Genomic DNA, 18,598 nt, shown 5'->3' with positions numbered 1-18,598 from the left:
GAGCACCTTCTCTGGTCAATAAAGGGACAGACATGTTGGGTTTTCACAGAATTTATGGTCAAAAGACTAAACTTGAAGATATCAGACATACAAGTTATAAAAAATAAAGTTTCTATACATTTTTTTAGAAAATGTGATTATAAATACTCAAAGCTTCTGTTGGTTCCAAAATGATATCAAAGATAACGTGTCACTACAGCAAAGCCCTGCCCACAACTCCGACGGTTTATTGTGTTAGCATTTATGCTGTAGCCGCTACACATGTCTGACACAGCTGAGCAGTTATCGCCCTTCCATGATTAATTACTGAAAGAACTACAAAAGATTTAAGCTTTGCAACAGGACTGTTTTTCTTTGTTATCTGACACTGATTTTGTTTATCACACGTTAATAAGTTAGCTTTGACAAGCAACCAGCCCACAGCAACTTTGGCAACATGTGACTGGCTGTCCAAAGCCTCTGGTGAAAACAGGAGCAAAGCCAGCAGGGACCGTCAGCAGGGACCGTCAGCAGGGACCGTCAGCCGTCTGTCCCAACCAATCAGAAGCTGGTCTCGTTCATGTGCGGTTTGGGGCTGGTGGGCAAAGCACAGGCGGGACCTTCTGGAGCAGCTGGGCTCTCAGCAGAACCTGGCTCCTCGGCAGAGGAAGGGGGAGCTGAGGCAGCAGAATGCATCCTGCTGGGGCTTACAGACTGTGGGGGGGGGGGGCTTGACGGAGATGTGACCGTGGGCCTGTTGTGTGATGATGAAGGTGTTCCTGGAGAGTGTCGTGGCCCCGGAGACATCGAGAACGTGGCTGGCGTCCTGAGTCCAAATCTCGCCTCCAGCTCACTGCACACTGCCAAGCTCCGCCTCATGCTCTCCGAGGGGGTGGACAGTGTAGCGACGCCTGCTGCCTCAGAACCTTTGGCACGTTCCTGACAGCGCTCAACAAAGCTCCCTCTCCGAACGGACCCATCGCTGTCCAATCTTCCACACACGGAGCTAGAGGAATGGGCTGGAGAGGAATTATGGGTATACGGAGGGACAGCCAGTGTCTGCAGCCCAAATGTAGGACCGACCAAGAGGCCAAGATCTCTGAGCGGTTTGCTGGGGGGCACAGGGGGCGTCGCCTGGCGAGGGAGGCTACCGCACAGTGAGGCAGACGAGCCTGAAACACTGGACGCTCCTCGTCCTCCTGCCCAGTGGAGACGCTCCGCCCTCAAAGAGTCGCTGACTTGAGAGTGAAGGCTGGGACAGGAAGTCAGGATGTTAGCATCAATAACCCATGAACCTGCTCTCCATCTTCTAAAAGTGAACAAATGAAGTGTGTACCTGCAGGTGGAGGCTCTCGGTGTGCTGTCAGGCGTTCTGGCCAGTGCCAGGTCACACTGGTCCAGCAGCTCCAGCAGCTCCTCTTCAGTCGGCCCTCCCAGTGCTACCAGACAACAGCCAATAATGCTCAGTGACAGTCAGAGCTCACAACACACAGGAACAGGGGGGACCGGCCCAACACGTGGGGCTCACCTCTGATGTCCACCTTTCCAGCAATGTCCATGGCGGTCGTCAAGTCCCACATCTGGATGCTGCCGTTGCTGTGGCCGCTAAAAAGGTAGCGGCGAGGACGCGAGCCAATGCGGCTTGAGCCCTCACACTCGTGGACCATGAAGGCAGTGATGGAGGTGCCGTCCACGGAACGCACCTCACACACCCTGACAACACACACGCTGCAGGTTCAGAGTGACACAGAGGAAAGGAGCCCTTGACCAGTTCTCTCACCTCTTCCCGTTGGACGAAAGCCTGACGTACAGCTTATCTGTGTCTGGGACGACTCTCTGGATGAACACTTGCTGATCGTCTCTCTCCCCATACGGACCTGGAACACAGAGTGGGATGAAGCTACCGCAGAAACAGAGCTCTTGAGCAGGGAATGTTCCAGAAACAGGTGTTACCGATCTCGGTCCCAGCGCTGCAGCCTCCTCGTCCATCCACATCATCCAGGCTGAGGATCTTGAAGGAGCTGAGGGGTGTGGATCCAGGCTGGGTGGAGATCATCCCTCTGAACCGGGTCACCGTCCACGTCCGCACGTGGTTGTTGTCGGCACAAACTGGCACACATGAACAATTTCAGCAAGGTTGCGATGAAGAAGGAGCACGTGAGTGTGGGCCCGCCAGAACCAGACCTGAAATCAGGTGTTTCTCCGACAGCATGATCTTGGTGACAGGGCTGCGGTGCACAGAGAAGGTCTGGAAGAGCTGCGGTCCTGAGCCGACTGTCTCCGGGTGCTGGACAATGACCCGGACCGACCCAGAGCTGGTCCCGTATGCGATCTCAATCCAGTTTCCACTGTCACCTGCTCACATGACCATGTGTGAGGATAGCTGGCTTCCTTTAGTCACGCTGGTAGCACAAGGACAAACGGTGAGCGCTGCCTACTGGTTTTTGGGGTGAGGTAGACACTGAGAGCCGTGATGGCATCCTCAGTCGGGTCCCGGTACAGCTCAGTCACCAGCAGGTCGTTGTCCTTCATCCTCAGGGGAAACTTCTGCACATCTGACCAACAGAGCTTCATCAACTCTCACCAATAAAAGCCCTCAGGCACCCGGCAGCACTATTGTTGGACTATTGGCATCTCAGTTCAGACGGAGAAGCTTCATTTGGGTTCACATCACAGCTCCTGAGGGCTCCTGAGGGCTCCTGAGGGCCGCCAGGGGCACCTGTGCATTACGTCTTCATGTGCAACTCACCAATATAGTAGATGGAGCCATTGTTGCAGCCCAGGATGAGGAAGGACCCGGCGGTGTCATAGCTGCTGATGGGAACCACATCCTGGTTCTGACCACACAACATCACACAAACAGTTAAGAACGGATTCCCTGAAGGTCCAATCACATTTCACTAAAGGCTCCACATTTATGGGGACTCCAGATGCAGAGTGTTGCTAACAGTGTCCATGATCGGTCGTCCCCGGCCAGACACGAGCAACCTCTGGAGGACCAGATGGACACACCAGAGATCAGAGCAGGACGGGTCCACAGAGTCTATTTTCCTGTCATATACGTCATCTTTAGAAGTTTAGCTTAAACAACATCTGTAGTCTTCCAACAGGAAGCAGCAATGACCTGCCAGTGCTTAGTGACGGCGTTCCAGACGCCGACCCTCCCGGTGTTGCTGGTGGCGATCAGCTGGTTCCCAACAAAAAAGAGCGCCTCCGCCGGGACGTTCAGGCTGAAGACACCTGAGGAGAGGGGCCGATTTAGGGGGAATCTCCTTACAGCCGTTTCAAATGTCCCGATTAATCATCTGTTCTTACCAATTTCATTCCCGTTACCATCTGGACAGATGGCCCAAAGAATGATCTCCGTCACCGAGGCAACGGCCACCATCTTATCATTGTCTCCCAGTGAACCTGCCATCACTTTAGCGTTGAGCGCCACCCTGTCAATCAGCCAGTCGAGGCGAGGCGAGGTGAAGACCTGCTGCCACCCAGTGGATTCCTTCACCCTGAAACATTGCTTTGTTACTGTAGTGCTACACAGTTCAGAGATCCCGTTGATCTAACCCAACCCTAACCCTCTACCCTAACCCAACCCTAACCCTAACCCTAGCCCTAACCCTCTAACCCTAACGCCCTAACCCTAACCCTAGCCCTCCCTAACCCTAGCCCTAACCCTAACCCTAGCCCTAACCCTAGCCCTAACCCTCCCTAACCCTAACCCTAACCCCCTAACCCTAGCCCTAACCCTAACCCTCCCTAACCCTCTAACCCAACCCTAACCCGAACCCTCCCTAACCCTCTAACCCTTGCCCTAACCCTAGCCCTAACCCTCCCTAACCCTAGCCCTCCCTAACCCTAACCCTAACCCTCTAACCCTAGCCCTAACCCTAGCCCTAACCCTCCCTAACCCTAACCCTAACCCCCTAACCCTAGCCCTAACCCTAGCCCTAACCCTCTAACCCTAGCCCTAACCCTCCCTAACCCTAACCCTAACCAAACCCTAACTCTAACCCCCTAACCCTAACCCTCTAAGCCTAACCCTCTAACTCTAACCCTAACCCTCTAACTCTAACCCTAACCCTCTAACCCTAACCCTAACCCTCTAACCCCAACGCCCTAACCCTCTAACCCTAACGCCCTAACCCTCTAACCCCTAACCTCTAACTCTAACCCTCTACCCTAACGCCCTAACCCTCTAACTCTAACCTAACCCTAACTCTAACCCTCTAACCTTAACTCTAACCCTCTAACCCTAACCCTAACTCTAACCCTCTAACCTAACCCTCTAACCCTAACCCGAACCCTCTAACCCTAACCCTAACGCCCTAACCCTCTAACTCTAACTCTAACCCTCTAACCCTCTAACCCGAACCTAACCCTCTAACCCTAACCCTCTAACTCTACCCTCTAACCCTAACCCTCTAACCCTAACCCTCTAACCCTCTAACCCTAACCCTCTAACTCTAACCCTCTAACTCTAACCCTAACCCTCTAACTCTAACCCTAACCCTCTAACCCTAACGCCCTAACCCTCTAACCCTAACGCCCTAACCCTCTAAGCCTAACCCTCTAACTCTAACCCTAACGCCCTAACCCTCTAACTCTAACTCTAACCCTCTAACCCTAACTCTAACCCTCTAACCCTAACTCTAACCCTCTAACCCTAACCCTAACCCTCTAACTCTAACCCTCTAACCCTAACTCTAACCCTCTAACCCTAACCCTCTAACTTAACCCTCTAACCCTCTAACCCTAACCCTCTAACCCTAACCCTCTAACTCTAACCCTCTAACCCTAACTCTAACCCTCTAACCCTCTAACCCTAACCCTCTAACCCTAACCCTCTAACCCTAACTCTAACCCTCTAACTCTAACCCTAACCCTCTAACTCTAACCCTCTAACCCTAACTCTAACCCTCTAACTCTAACCCTAACCCTCTAACTCTAACTCTAACCCTCTAACCCTAACCCTCTAACTCTAACCCTAACTCTAACCCTAACTCTAACCCTCTAACCCTAACTCTAACCCTAACTCTAACCCTAACTCTAACCCTAACCCAGTATCTGAGGAGGCTCTAGAAAGGTCTTCTGCTGACAGCCCCCCCCACGTCTCTTGCTGGGACCTCACCACATGACCTGAACAAAGAAAGAGCTCTGAAGGAAACAAAAGCCTAAATGTGAGACGAAGGTGCCGTGAAGTAACACGATTCTGATGAGCCTGTGGCTCAGCTTGAATCCATTATAAAGCCTGAAGCAGCATCGGAGAATCTTCAGGGGTTCTGCAGCCACCAAAGCTCAGGAGACCAGCGTGTGCCATGACCTCACCATCTCTTCCTATTGCCTTTTCCCAGAGCCGGACACAGCTAACGGAGGCTTCTGCTTCAAAGGCCTCGTTATGCTTCTGAGCAGACCAGACCAAGACCAAGACCAAGACCAGATGAAGACCAGACCAAGCCCAGATGAAGACCAGACCAAGACCAGACCAAGACCAGATGAAGACCAGACCAAGACCAGATGAAGACCAGACCAAGACCAGATGAAGACCAGATGAAGACCAGACCAACCAGACCAAGACCAGATGAAGACCAGACCAAGACCAGATGAAGACCAGACCAAGACCAGATGAAGACCAGATGAAGACCAGACCAAGACCAGATGAAGACCAGATGAAGACCAGACCAAGACCAGACCAAGACCAGATGAAGACCAGACCAAGACCAGATGAAGACCAGACCAAGACCAGATGAAGACCAGATGAAGACCAGACCAAGACCAGATGAAGACCAGATGAAGACCAGACCAAGACCAGACCAAGACCAGATGAAGACCAGACGAAGACCAGACCAAGACCAGATGAAGACCAGACCAAGACCAGACCAAGACCAGACCAAGACCAGACCAAGACCAGACCAAGACCAGACCAGACCAGATGAAGACCAAACCAAGACCAGATGAAGACCAGACCAAGACCAGATGAAGACCAGACCAAGACCAGACCAAGACCAGATGAAGACCAGACCAAGACCAGATGAAGACCAGACCAAGACCAGACCAAGACCAGATGAAGACCAGACCAAGACCAGACCAAGACCAGACCAAGACCAGATGAAGACCAGACCAAGACCAGATGAAGACCAGACCAAGACCAGATGAAGACCAGACCAAGACCAGATGAAGACCAGACCAAGACCACCAAGACCAGATGAAGACCAGACCAAGACCAGATGAAGACCAGACCAAGACCAGGGAAGTTGTGATACTTGCACTCAAACCTTCCCAATGAACTTTATTAGTGTAAGATAGCATCCAATTAGCAACATTATTAGTGGATTTCTTTGAGACCGATTATACGGACTGGTTATTAGTCCAGTTCCAGGTCAGTTCCTAGCTAATAAAGCTAATAAAGCTAATCACCAACACGTCTCCAGTTCTGTCCCAACACACTGGACACAACTTTGGCAGTGACATCATCAGACGCTCAGCAATTATGATCTTATTGTTTCTTAAAGATACCACAAACTATTTTTACAAACTAGTATTTATATCAAGTTTAAAACCAAAAATAATTACTATAAATCTGCATTTCTACGTCTTAAATGATGAAATTTGGACCACAAAAGAAGGATTTCATTGAGTTTGTTAACTTCTGTATTTAAACCTGGAAGCAACCTGAATGACAACATTATTAAATCATGTGTTCACCTGTAACAGACGACAAACTGGGCGTATGCCACAGCGATCCAGTTGTGATGACCACAGATGATCCGAACCATGCCAGGGTCTGACACCTGCCCTACACACACACACACGCACGCACGCACACACACACACACACACACGCGCGCACACACACACACGCGCGCACACACACACACCACACACACACACACACCACACGCACGCACGCACACACACACGCACCACACACGCGCACACACACACACGCACACACACACATTGATAACTAAATTAAACAATATTCCGTGTGCGTGTGTGCGTGCGGGTGTGTGCATGCAGGTGTGTGCGTGCAGGTGTGTGCGTGCAGGTGTGTGCGTGCAGGTGTGTGCGTTACCTCCTGGTGTCTTCTCCTCAGTCAGGGCTCTGCTGAGTATCCCAGAATTCCCCAGGTTTGGTGGCATGGTGTTGCTGCGTCTGACGGGAGCTCTCTCCATGGCAACGGCTCGACCCCATGAACTGGGAGCCCGCCACGCTGGGCGGTTGCGCCGCTTTGCTGGATACACTAGAAGATGGGATGGATGGGGTTAGAGAGGGAGGTGGTGCAGCAGCAGGGCCAGTGAGGAGGCCTCGGGTACCTGGAGGAGGCAGGTAGCCGTTGAAGAGCACGTTCCCACAGGAGGACCGGTCGAGCTCGTCACAGAGCTGCAGCTTCCGCACTGGCACAGAACAAACGTCTCTATAAACACCACGGCAAGAAGAGAACGAGTCTACGTGACTTCAAATGTGTGTCTCACCCAGCGGCGCGATTCCATAGAACTCAGCCTCGTGCATGAGCAAGTGCACGTTAATTGAGCGTGGATGGAGCTCTTTTGTCCGTAGGAAGTTGAGAATGGTGGCAAACAGTGAGGGGTCCCTGTCAATGAAGATCTACGGGGAGAGAGGAGGGACACATGATGGAAGCAGCAGGTCACATCCAGAAGCACGTCAGTGTCTCAACTCACTGCTCCCGTTTCATCCTTCAGGGTGGAGATGCGCCCACTCAGGAGGCTGGAGACAGAAACACACACGTGCACAACCTAAATACCTGGGAAACGCTCTAATGACAGCTAATTAAAGTCAGGTAAACCGTCTCTCAGGACCGACTGTGCTGGTTTAACTGCACACTGAACTGGACACTGTGTGTGTGTGTGGTGTGTGTGTGTGTGTGTGTGTGTGTAAGTGAGTATAACCTGCAGAAAAAGGAGTCTGGGACCCAGGTGAGTGTCTGTCTGGAGGTGCTGAACCTAGAGAAAGATGAGCAAGCAAAAGCAATAAAATGACATTTTCTGAAGCTGATGAATCCCAAAATAATCAAATCCTAACGCCTCAGAAGTAATGACGCTGGATGGTCACTAATGCCAAACCCAATTCTTAGAAGTTCTGTTAATGTGAAAATAAATAGCAGCAAAAACAAAGTTACTGGCACCGGAACCAAGCCGCAAACCGGCCCAAACGTGTCAAAGCGACATGAAGATGCGATTAAGTTTCATCCACTTGCATGTGTGTTTTCAAAAGCAGAGGACGCTGCTGATTAGCAGCTAACCTAGCATTAGCATTAGCCGACACGCTCGACGAAAGTCACCTTTTCCCTCCGACATTCAGATGGATGATGTCGCCGTTCCGAGCCGTGCTGCACATCTCTACACGGGTTCACACTCAGCACCAGAACCACTCTTGTTTTTTACTCCATTGTGTGAATAAATTACTTTTCCGGGATTGTCTGAAAACCACTTCCGGTCCCAGAACATAGCGGGCGGTGACGGGTAAAACACGGACCGGAGTCCCGAATCAGGAGGTCCTCCGGGTTTTCAGGATGTCCTAAATCAGGGTGTCCAAAGAGAGGCCTCTTAGGGCGCAATGGACTCGGATTTTCTGTCCTATTAGGCAGAAATGCCCCCCCAGGAACGAGGATTCCAGATGAAAGCAAACATCTGGTTGGACACAAAAGGCAGCTGTTTCTGCCTGGTTCGACAGAAAACCCGGCTCGGACCACATGGATTTGGGCACTCCTGTCGGAGGCCAGTGGATTCCAATAATTTCGTTAAATCAATGGAAGGAAAACTAAAACATAGTTTATCAAGATCGATATCAATCAATAAGAAAGTTGTGAACTAATTTATTAATTAGGAGGGATCTTGAGGCTCGTTTACAGCCCGTCTGGAGCCACGAGGTCCTAATAACTATTACGATTCACCTTCTTTAGGAGGAATCGCTGACATTAAACTACAACATCCACCACGGGGGCTTCTCCACTTTAAATGATGTGTTTAAAACTAAAAGGTTGGACTTATTTATGGTCAATTATTTCCATTTTTTAAATTATTTTCATGGTCTGCGACAGATGACGATGGAAAAGGTTCATGTGGGAGATGTTTTCATTCTTTTGGTGAAGTTTCACATTCATAAAATGCTTTTTCTCTTCCTTTTCCATGTTTTGGCTACTTTGTGTTTCTTTACTGGACCAAATTAGGGTGAAACCTGTTAAACTTTGAGCGTTTCCTGAGAACAGCTCTGCTGCTGCTGCCGTGCACGCGTCCTCTCAGCAGGCACGTGCACGCGTCTCTCTCAGCAGGCACGTGCACGCGTCCTCTCAGCAGGCACGTGCACGCGTCCTCTCAGCAGGCACGCTCCTCTTCCGGCTCTGCTCTCCGGTATCTTCCTCCCGAGCTTCCTCCTCGCTGCAGGCTCCTCTTCCTCCGATTCGATTCTCCTCCGTGCACGGAGCAGCGTGGGCGTGCACGGCTCAGATAAACAGCTCCCAAATAACCGCTGAGGAGCGTCGGACGACCCGGAAGCGTCACATTCGCCACTGAAAGGCATTTGAGCTTCTTCTGGATGTTGCTCGTCCAAATTAACATCAATTTAGAAAAGAAATCCAGCTAAAATAGTTTAAATTCCGGTTGAATTCAATCAATCACCAACGTCTTTATTTAGTGGGACCTTTATTCTCCTGGAGCCTCAGTCGATCAGACCCCAAACCTGAAGGCTGGAGGGACCGGAAGTTCAAAACTGGGAAGTTTAAAACTGGGAAGATGGGAAGTTTAAAAAAAGGACAAAGCGTCCAAATCCAAATTCAGTCTGGCAAACATCCTGTTATCTGGCATAACCCCCCCTCTGTCTGTCTGTCCATCATCCCTCCATCCATCCACCCATCCATCCATCCCTCCACCCATCCATCCATCCATCCATCCATCCCCACCCATCCATCCCTCCATCCATCCATCCATCCACCCATCCCAGCATCCTCCATCCATCCATCCATCCATCCATCCATCCATCCATCCATCCATCCATCCATCCACCCATTCATCCATCCATCCATCCATCCCTCCACCCATCCATCCATCCATCCATCCATCCATCCAGCCACCCACCCACCCACCACCCATCCATCCATCATCCATCCATCCAGCATCCATCATCCATCCATCCAGCCATCCATCCCTCCACCCATCCTTCCATCCATCATCCATCCATCCATCCATCCACCCCATCCAGCAGCCGGCCAGCAGCATCCATCAGCCATCCAGCCACCCACGCATCCAGCCATCCATCCATCCAGCCCTCCAGCCAGCCGCATCCAGCCATCCAGCCATCCATCCACCAGCCCTCCACCCACCCATCCATCCATCCATCCATCCACCCACCCACCCATCCATCCATCCTCCAGCATCCAGCATCCATCCACCCACCCATCCATCCATCCAGCCTCCACCCACCCAGCCACCCATCCATCATCCAGCCACCCACCCACCCACCCAGCCATCCATCCATCCATCCATCCATCCATCCATCCATCCATCAGCCTCCATCCAGCCATCCATCCATCCACCATCCATCCAGCCACCCACACCCACCCACCCACCCAGCCATCCATCCATCCAGCCATCCATCCAGCCATCCATCCATCCATCCACCCATCCACCCACCCATCCATCCATCCATCCATCCCTCCATCCATCATCCACCATCCATCCATCCACCCACCCACCCCCACCACCCATCCATCCATCCAGCCACCATCCATCCACATCCCATCCAGCCATCCATCCATCCAGCATCCATCCATCCACCACCCAGCCATCCATCCATCATCCATCCATCCATCAGCCCTCCATCCATCCACGCCATCCATCCAGCCCCCACCCACCCATCCATCCAGCCCACCATCCATCCACCCACCCACCCATCCATCCATCCAGCCAGCCACCCACCCACCCATCCATCCAGTCCATCCTAGCATCCACCCAGCGCCACCCATCCAGCATCCATCATCAGCAATCCCCAGCCATCCAGCCACCAGCCATCCAGCCAGCCACCCACCACCCACCACCCAGCCAGCCATCCATCCATCCATCCAGCCAGCCAGCCATCCAGCCACCCATCCACCCATCCATCCAGCCATCCAGCCATCCATCCAGCCATCCAGCATCCACACACCACCCACCCACCCAGCCAGCCACACATCCAGCCATCCATCCACCCCCATCCAATCCATCATCCATCAATCCATCCAGCCAGCCAGCAATCATCCAGCCGCCATCCACCAGCCATCCATCCATCCATCCCTCCCAGCCCCACCCACCCATCCAGCATCCATCCCTCCCTCCATCCATCCAGCCAGCAGCCAGCCATCCATCCATCCATCCCTCCACCAACCCATCTATCCACCATCCAGCCACCCACCCACCCATCCATCCATCCAGCCCTCCACCCAAAACCAAAATAATGACTATAAATCTGCATTTCTACGTCTTAAATGATGAAATTTGGACCACAAAAGAAGGATTTCATTGAGTTTGTTAACTTCTGTATTTAACCTGGAAGCAACCTGAATGACAACATTATTAAATCATGTGTTCACCTGTAACAGACGACAAACTGGGCGTACGCCACAGCGATCCAGTTGTGATGACCACAGATGATCCGAACCATGCCAGGGTCTGACACCTGCCCTACACACACACACACACGCACGCAACACACACACACACACGCACACACACACACACACACCACACACACAAACACACGCACGCACGCACGCACAACACACACACACACACAAACACGCGCGAACACACACACACACAAACCACGCGCGCACACACACACACACACACACGCACACACAACACAACGCACGCACACACACACACACACACACACGCACAACACACACACACACACGTTGATAATAAAATTAAACAATATTCCGTGTGCGTGTGTGCGTGCAGGTGTGTGCGTGCAGGTGTGTGCGTGCAGGTGTGTGCGTGCAGGTGTGTGCGTGCAGGTGTGTGCGTGCAGGTGTGTGCGTTACCTCCTGGTGTCTTCTCCTCAGTCAGGGCTCTGCTGAGTATCCCAGAATTCCCCAGGTTTGGTGGCATGGTGTTGCTGCGTCTGACGGGAGCTCTCTCCATGGCAACGGCTCGACCCGCCATGAAATGGGAGCCCGCCACGCTGTGGCGGTTGCGCCGCTTTGCTGGATACACTAGAAGATGGGATGGATGGGTTAGAGAGGGAGGTGGTGCAGCAGGGCCAGTGAGGAGGCCTCGGGTACCTGGAGGAGGCAGGTAGCCGTTGAAGAGCACGTTCCCACAGGAGGACCGGTCGAGCTCGTCACAGAGCTGCAGCTTCCGCACTGGCACAGAACAAACGTCTCTATAAACACCACGGCAAGAAGAGAACGAGTCTACGTGACTTCAAATGTGTGTCTCACCCAGCGGCGCGATTCCATAGAACTCAGCCTCGTGCATGAGCAAGTGCACGTTAATTGAGCGTGGATGGAGCTCTTTTGTCCGTAGGAAGTTGAGAATAGTGGCAAACAGTGAGGGGTCCCTGTCAATGAAGATCTACGGGGAGAGAGGAGGGACACATGATGGAAGCAGCAGGTCACATCCAGAAGCACGTCAGGTCTCCAACTCACTGCTCCCGTTTCATCCTTCAGGGTGGAGATGCGCCCACTCAGGAGGCTGGAGACAGAAACACACACGTGCACAACCTAAATACCTGGGAAAACGCTCTAATGACAGGTAATTAAAGTCAGGAAACGTCTCTCAGGACCGACTGTGCTGGTTTAACTGGACACTGAACTGGACACTGAACTGGACACTGAACTGGACATTGTGTGTGTGTGTGTGTGTGTGTGTGTGTGTGTGTGTGTGTGTGTAAGTGAGTATAACCTGCAGAAAAAGGAGTCTGGGACCCAGGTGAGTGTCTGTCTGGAGGTGCTGAATCATCCATCCACCCACCCACCCACCCACCCAGCCATCCATCCATCCATCCATCCATCCATCCATCATCCATCCATCCATCATCCATCCATCCATCCATCCACCCACCCACCCATCCATCCATCCATCCATCCACCACCCATCCATCCATCACCCATCCATCCATCCAGCCATCCATCCATCCAGCCACCATCCATCCATCATCCATGCCATCCATCCATCCATCCATCATCCATCCATCCACCATCCATCCACCATCCATCCATCCATCCACCCACCCATCCATCCATCCATCGCACCCATCCATCCATCCATCCAGCCACCCATCCACCCATCCATCCATCCATCCAGCATCCATCCATCATCCATCCATCCATCCACCCATCCAATCCATCCATCCAGCCATCCCTCCATCCATCCATCCATCATCCATCCAGCCATCCATCCATCCACCCACCCACCCACCCACCCATCCATCCATCCATCCACCAGCCATCCATCCATCCAGACCATCATCCATCCATCCATTCATCCATCCATCCATCCATCAGATCCACCATCCATCATCCATCCATCCATCCACCATCCATCCACCCACCCACCCACCCCAACCCATCCATCCATCCATCCATCCACCATCCACCCATCCATCCATCCATCATCCATCCATCCATCATCCCTCCATCCATCCACCCACCATCCATCCCTCCACCCACCCACCCATCCATCCATCCATCCATCCACCACCCACCCATCCATCCATCCAGCCACCCACCCACCGCATCCATCCAGCCATCCATCCATCCATCCACCCATCCAGCTCCCATCCATCCATCCATCCAGCACCCACCCACCCACCCACCCATCCATCCATCCATCCACCTCCATCATCCAGCCATCCATCATCCATCCATCCATCCAGCATCCATCCAGCCATCATCCATCCATCCACCCATCCACCATCCAGCCATCCACCCACCATCCACCAGCCTCCATCCACCCACCCATCCATCCATCCATCCATCCATCATCCATCCATCATCCATCCATCCACCCATCATCCATCCATCCCTCCATCCATCCAGCCATCCATCCATCATCCATCCATCCATCCATCCATCCACCCACCCACCCACCCACCCACCCAGCCAGCAGCCCCATCCATCCACCAACCACCCCATCCATCCATCCATCCAGCCATCCATCCATCCATCATCCATCCATCCATCCATCCATCCTAGCCCATCCATCCATCCATCCATCCATCCACCATCCATCCATCCATCCACCATCCATCCCAACCCAACCCAGCCAGCCATCATCCATCCAGCAAGCCATCATCCAGCCAGCCAGCCATCCATCCATCCATCCAGCCATCCACCATCCATCCATCCACCCACCCACCCACCCATCCAGCCATCCACCCATCCAGCCACCATCCACCATCCATCCATCCATCCACCATCCATCCATCCAGCATCCATCCATCCATCCATCATCCATCCACCACCATCCAGCATCCACCATCCATCCATCCATCCACCACCCATCCATCCATCCAGCCATCCATCAGCTCCATCCATCCAGCCCATGCCATCCATCATCCAGCCAGCCAGCCATCCACCATCCAGCCAGCCAGCCACCACCCACCCACCCTCCATCCAACAGCATCCATCCATCCACCATCCATCCATCCATCCAGCCAGCCCATCCATCCACCACCATCCATCCATCCAGCCACCCACCCACCCACCACCCACCATCCATCCATCCATCCATCCAGCCAGCCACCAGCCATCCATCCATCCATCCACCATCCATCCATCCATCCACCCAGCCACCATCCATCCATCCATCCATCCATCCATCCATCCATCCATCCACCATCCATCCATCCATCCATCCACCCACCCACCCACCCACCCACCATCCATCCATCAGCATCCATCCATCCATCACCATCCATCCATCCATCCATCCACCATCCATCCATCATCCATCCATCCATCCATCCATCCATCCATCCATCCATCCATCCATCATCTGCAGCAGTGCAGTTTCCATAGCAACAGGTTGCTCTTCCTTCCTTAAAACTCTTCCTTGGTCGCTCGTCAACAGTTTCTCTACATTTCTTTCAACACTGTTGAGAACTTGTCGCCTTCTTTTGTTCTCAAACAGCAGAAGAGACGTCATAAAAGGTCCGGAGGTAAAACGGATGAAAGAAGCATCAAAGGAGCAGCTGAACAAACAGATCGGACCTGTCTGTGGTGCTGGGGGGGGCAGGGGGGGCAGGGGGGGGGGCAGGGCAGGGGGGCAGGGCAGGGGGGGGCAGGGCAGGGGGGGGGGCAGGGGGGCAGGTTTGATGGTGCACGCCCTCTGAAAGGCTTCAGGCTGTCAGTGAACACGAGTCCACGTCTGATGTCTGGTGAGTTCATGACTTTTTCTGTTCAAGTAAGTCAACTACAACTAGATTAAGTGAGTTAGTTAGTTAATAACCCAACCCTAACCCTAGTTATAACCCTAACCCTAGTTAGTTAATAACCCAACCCTAACCCTAGTTAATAACCCTAACCCTAGTTAATAACCCTAACCCTAGTTAGTTAATAACCCTATAACCCTAACCCTAGTTAGTTAATAACCCTATAACCCTAACCCTAGTTAATAACCCTAACCTTAGTTAGTTAATAACCCTATAACCCTAACCCTAGTTAATAACCCTAACCCTCTAACCCTAACCCTAGTTAGTTAATAACCCAATCCTAACCCTAGTTAATAACCCTAACCTAGTTAATAACCCTAACCCTAGTTAATAACCCCAACCCTCTAACCCTCACCCTAACCCTGACCCTAGTTAATAACCCTAACCCTAGTTAGTTAATAACCCTATAACCCTAACCCTAGTTCATAACCCCAACCCTCTAACCCTCACCCTAACCCTGACCTTAGTTAATAACCCTAACCCTAGTTATTTAATAACCCAACCCTAACCCTAGTTAATAACCCAACCCTAACCCTAGTTAATAACCCAAACCTAACCCTAGTTAATAACCCTAACCCTAGTTAATAACCCAACCCTAACCCTAGTTAATAACCCAAACCTAACCCTAGTTAATAACCCTAACCTAGTTAATAACCCAAACCTAACCCTAGTTAATAACCCTAACCCTAGTTAATAACCCAAACCTAACCCTAGTTAATAACCTAACCCTAGTTAATAACCCAACCCTAACCCTAGTTAATAACCCTAACCCTAACCCTAGTTAATAACCCTAACCCTAGTTAATAACCCAACCTAACCCTAGTTAATAACCCAACCCTAACCCTAGTTAATAACCCTAACCCTAGTTAATAACCCTAACCCTAGTTAATAACCCTAACCCTAAACAGCCAGCTTCTCTCAGCTAATATAAAATGAACATTTCATTTCAATTTCAAAGGAACGTCTTTGCTCCACATCGATGTGAAGCTAAGCTAGAAGGGGTCAGAGTTCAAGTAAGAACACGAAAAGCTTACGTTTGCCTCTAAAAGGGATTTTCAGCATTTAGAAATCTACTATATTTACTCTAGATTTGAGTTGAGCTTCTATCTTGATGTTTCTCCTCAAACTTCATGATCCAAAGCAATGCTAGCCTGGCAATGCTATGCTAACAGCACAGAATGATCATTAATAAAACCGATGCTCCTTTATTTAAAGAGGAACAAACTAATAATGGTAACCCTAACCCTGAGCGATAGCCTCAACGCTAACCCTAACCCTGAGCGATAGCCTCAATGCTAACCCTAACCCTGAGCGATAGCCTCGATGCTAACCCTAACCCTGAGCTGAGCGATAGCCTCGATGCTAACCCTAACCTGAGCGATAGCCTCAATGCTAACCCTAACCTGAGCGATAGCCTCGATGCTAACCCTAACCCTGAGCGATAGCCTCAATGCTAACCCTGAGCGAGCGATAGCCTCAATGCTAACCCTGAGCGGTAGCCTCAATGCTAACCCTGAGCGGTAGCCTCAAAGCTAACCCTGAGCGATAGCCTCGATGCTAACCCTAACCCTGAGCGATAGCCTCAATGCTAACCCTGAGCGATAGCCTCAATGCTAACCCTAACCCTGAGCGATAGCCTCAATGCTAACCCTGAGCGGTAGCCTCAATGCTAACCCTGAGCGATAGCCTCAATGTTAACCCTGAGCGATAGCCTCGATGCTAACCCTAACCTGAGCGGTAGCCTCAATGCTAACCCTGAGCGATAGCCTCAATGCTACCCTAACCCTGAGCGATAGCCTCAATGCTAACCCTGAGCGATAGCCTCAATGCTAACCCTGAGCGGTAGCCTCATGCTAACCCTAACCTGAGCGATAGCCTCAATGTTAACCCTGAGCGATAGCCTCAATGTTAACCCTGAGCGATAGCCTCAATGCTAACCCTGAGCGGTAGCCTCAATGTTAACCCTGAGCGATAGCCTCGATGCTAACCCTAACCCTGAGCGATAGCCTCAATGCTAACCCTGAGCGATAGCCTCGATGCTAACCCTGAGCGATAGCCTCGATGCTAACCCTAACCCTGAGCGATAGCCTCGATGCTAACCTAACCCTGAGCGGTAGCCTCAATGCTAACCCTGAGCGGTAGCCTCAATGCTAACCCTGAGCGGTAGCCTCAATGCTAACCCTGAGCGATAGCCTCGATGCTAACCCTAACCTGAGCGGTAGCCTCAATGCTAACCCTGAGCGGTAGCCTCAATGCTAACCCTAACCCTGAGCGGTAGCCTCAATGCTAACCCTGAGCGATAGCCTCAATGCTAACCTGAGCGATAGCCTCAATGCTAACCCTGAGCGGTAGCCTCAATGCTAACCCTGAGCGATAGCCTCAATGCTAACCCTGAGCGATAGCCTCAATGGTAACCCTGAGCGATAGCCTCAATGCTAACCCTGAGCGGTAGCCTCAATGCTAACCCTGAGCGATAGCCTCAATGCTAACCCTGAGCGGTAGCCTCAATGCTAACCCTGAGCGGTAGCCTCAAAGCTAACCCTGAGCGGTAGCCTCAATGCTAACGCTAACTCGGGGCGGTTGTGTTTGCAGGGATGGATCTCCTGAACTCCTCCCACCCGTCCACCAACCAATCCGACTTCAGCAGCACCTTCACGCAGGACGTCCTGCCGCTGCTGTACTTCCTGCTGTGCCTGGTGGGGACGGCGCTCAACGGCGTGGCCGCTTGCATCTTTTTCCGGGTTCCCAGCGACTCCGGCCTGGTGGTGTACCTGAAGAACATGGTGGTGGCCGACCTGCTCATGCTCGCCACCTTCCCGCTCCGGCTGGCGGCCCAGCTGGGCCTGGGCGGGTGGCGCCTGCACGTGGTGATGTGCCGCTACACGTCCGTGGTCTTCTACTCCTCCATGTACGTGGGCATCCTGCTCATGGGCTTCATCAGCCTGGAGCGCTACGTGAAGATCGTGCGGCCTCCTGCCTCCACCTCCCCCTCCTGCGGGGGGGCGTCCTGGCTGCACCTGGTGCAGACGGTGGCTTTCGCCCGGGTCCTGGCGCTGCTCACCTGGAGCTTCCTGCTGCTGTGCGTCCTCCCCAACGTGGTCCTGACCAGCGCCCCGGCGCGCCCGGAGAACTCGCGGCGCTGCATGCAGCTGAAGACGGCGCTGGGGGTGCAGTGGCACCGCGCGTCCTC

General features: G+C 52.3%; 2 protein-coding genes across 3 annotated transcripts in view; one reads left to right on the top strand and one right to left on the bottom strand.

Annotated features, from left to right (window-relative positions):
• Window positions 1-35: 35 nt before the first annotated feature.
• shkbp1 (SH3KBP1 binding protein 1) lies at window positions 36-8,658 on the bottom strand. The gene is made up of 17 exons (XM_057048643.1): window positions 8,279-8,658; window positions 7,887-7,940; window positions 7,659-7,704; window positions 7,452-7,584; window positions 7,293-7,373; window positions 7,052-7,219; window positions 6,682-6,772; window positions 3,295-3,485; window positions 3,104-3,219; window positions 2,729-2,816; window positions 2,418-2,534; window positions 2,164-2,334; window positions 1,933-2,088; window positions 1,760-1,856; window positions 1,508-1,692; window positions 1,316-1,418; window positions 36-1,231 (listed from the first exon to the last, which is right to left on the bottom strand). The coding sequence occupies exons 1-17, from the start codon at window positions 8,332-8,334 to the stop codon at window positions 541-543; spliced, it is 2,544 nt and encodes an 847-aa protein (XP_056904623.1). The 5' UTR covers window positions 8,335-8,658; the 3' UTR covers window positions 36-540.
• A 6,628-nt stretch (window positions 8,659-15,286) lies between these two features.
• LOC130535381 (P2Y purinoceptor 14-like) overlaps window positions 15,287-18,598 on the top strand; it is a 3,877-nt gene continuing 565 nt past the window's right edge. Inside the window, exons 1-3 of one of the 2 annotated variants that reach the window (XM_057050378.1) lie at window positions 15,299-15,354; window positions 16,367-16,421; window positions 18,001-18,598. The exon at window positions 18,001-18,598 is cut by the window's right edge and continues 563 nt beyond it. In XM_057050378.1, coding sequence (XP_056906358.1) covers window positions 18,003-18,598 — 596 coding nt within the window. In that variant the 5' untranslated portion in view covers window positions 15,299-15,354; window positions 16,367-16,421; window positions 18,001-18,002. Of the gene's footprint in view, window positions 15,355-16,366; window positions 16,422-18,000 lie in introns of both variants that reach the window. The other variant, XM_057050377.1, reaches the window with a different exon arrangement.

This window comes from Takifugu flavidus, chromosome 12 (assembly GCF_003711565.1).
Source record: "Takifugu flavidus isolate HTHZ2018 chromosome 12, ASM371156v2, whole genome shotgun sequence".
Taxonomy (NCBI): Eukaryota; Metazoa; Chordata; class Actinopteri; order Tetraodontiformes; family Tetraodontidae; genus Takifugu; species Takifugu flavidus.
This window is presented reverse-complemented; position numbering and strand designations above follow the sequence as displayed.

Bases quoted from the DNA above. Each gene is read 5' to 3' on its own strand.
- shkbp1 (XM_057048643.1), bottom strand. From the start codon at position 8,334: ATGTGCAGCACGGCTCGGAACGGCGACATCATCCATCTGAATGTCGGA. The intron at 6,773-7,051 runs GTAACGCACACA...GTGTGTGTGTAG, and splicing joins TGAGGAGAAGACACCAGGAG to GGCAGGTGTCAGACCCTGGC. The intron at 2,335-2,417 runs GTAGGCAGCGCT...TCATGTGAGCAG, and splicing joins CTACCTCACCCCAAAAACCA to GTGACAGTGGAAACTGGATT.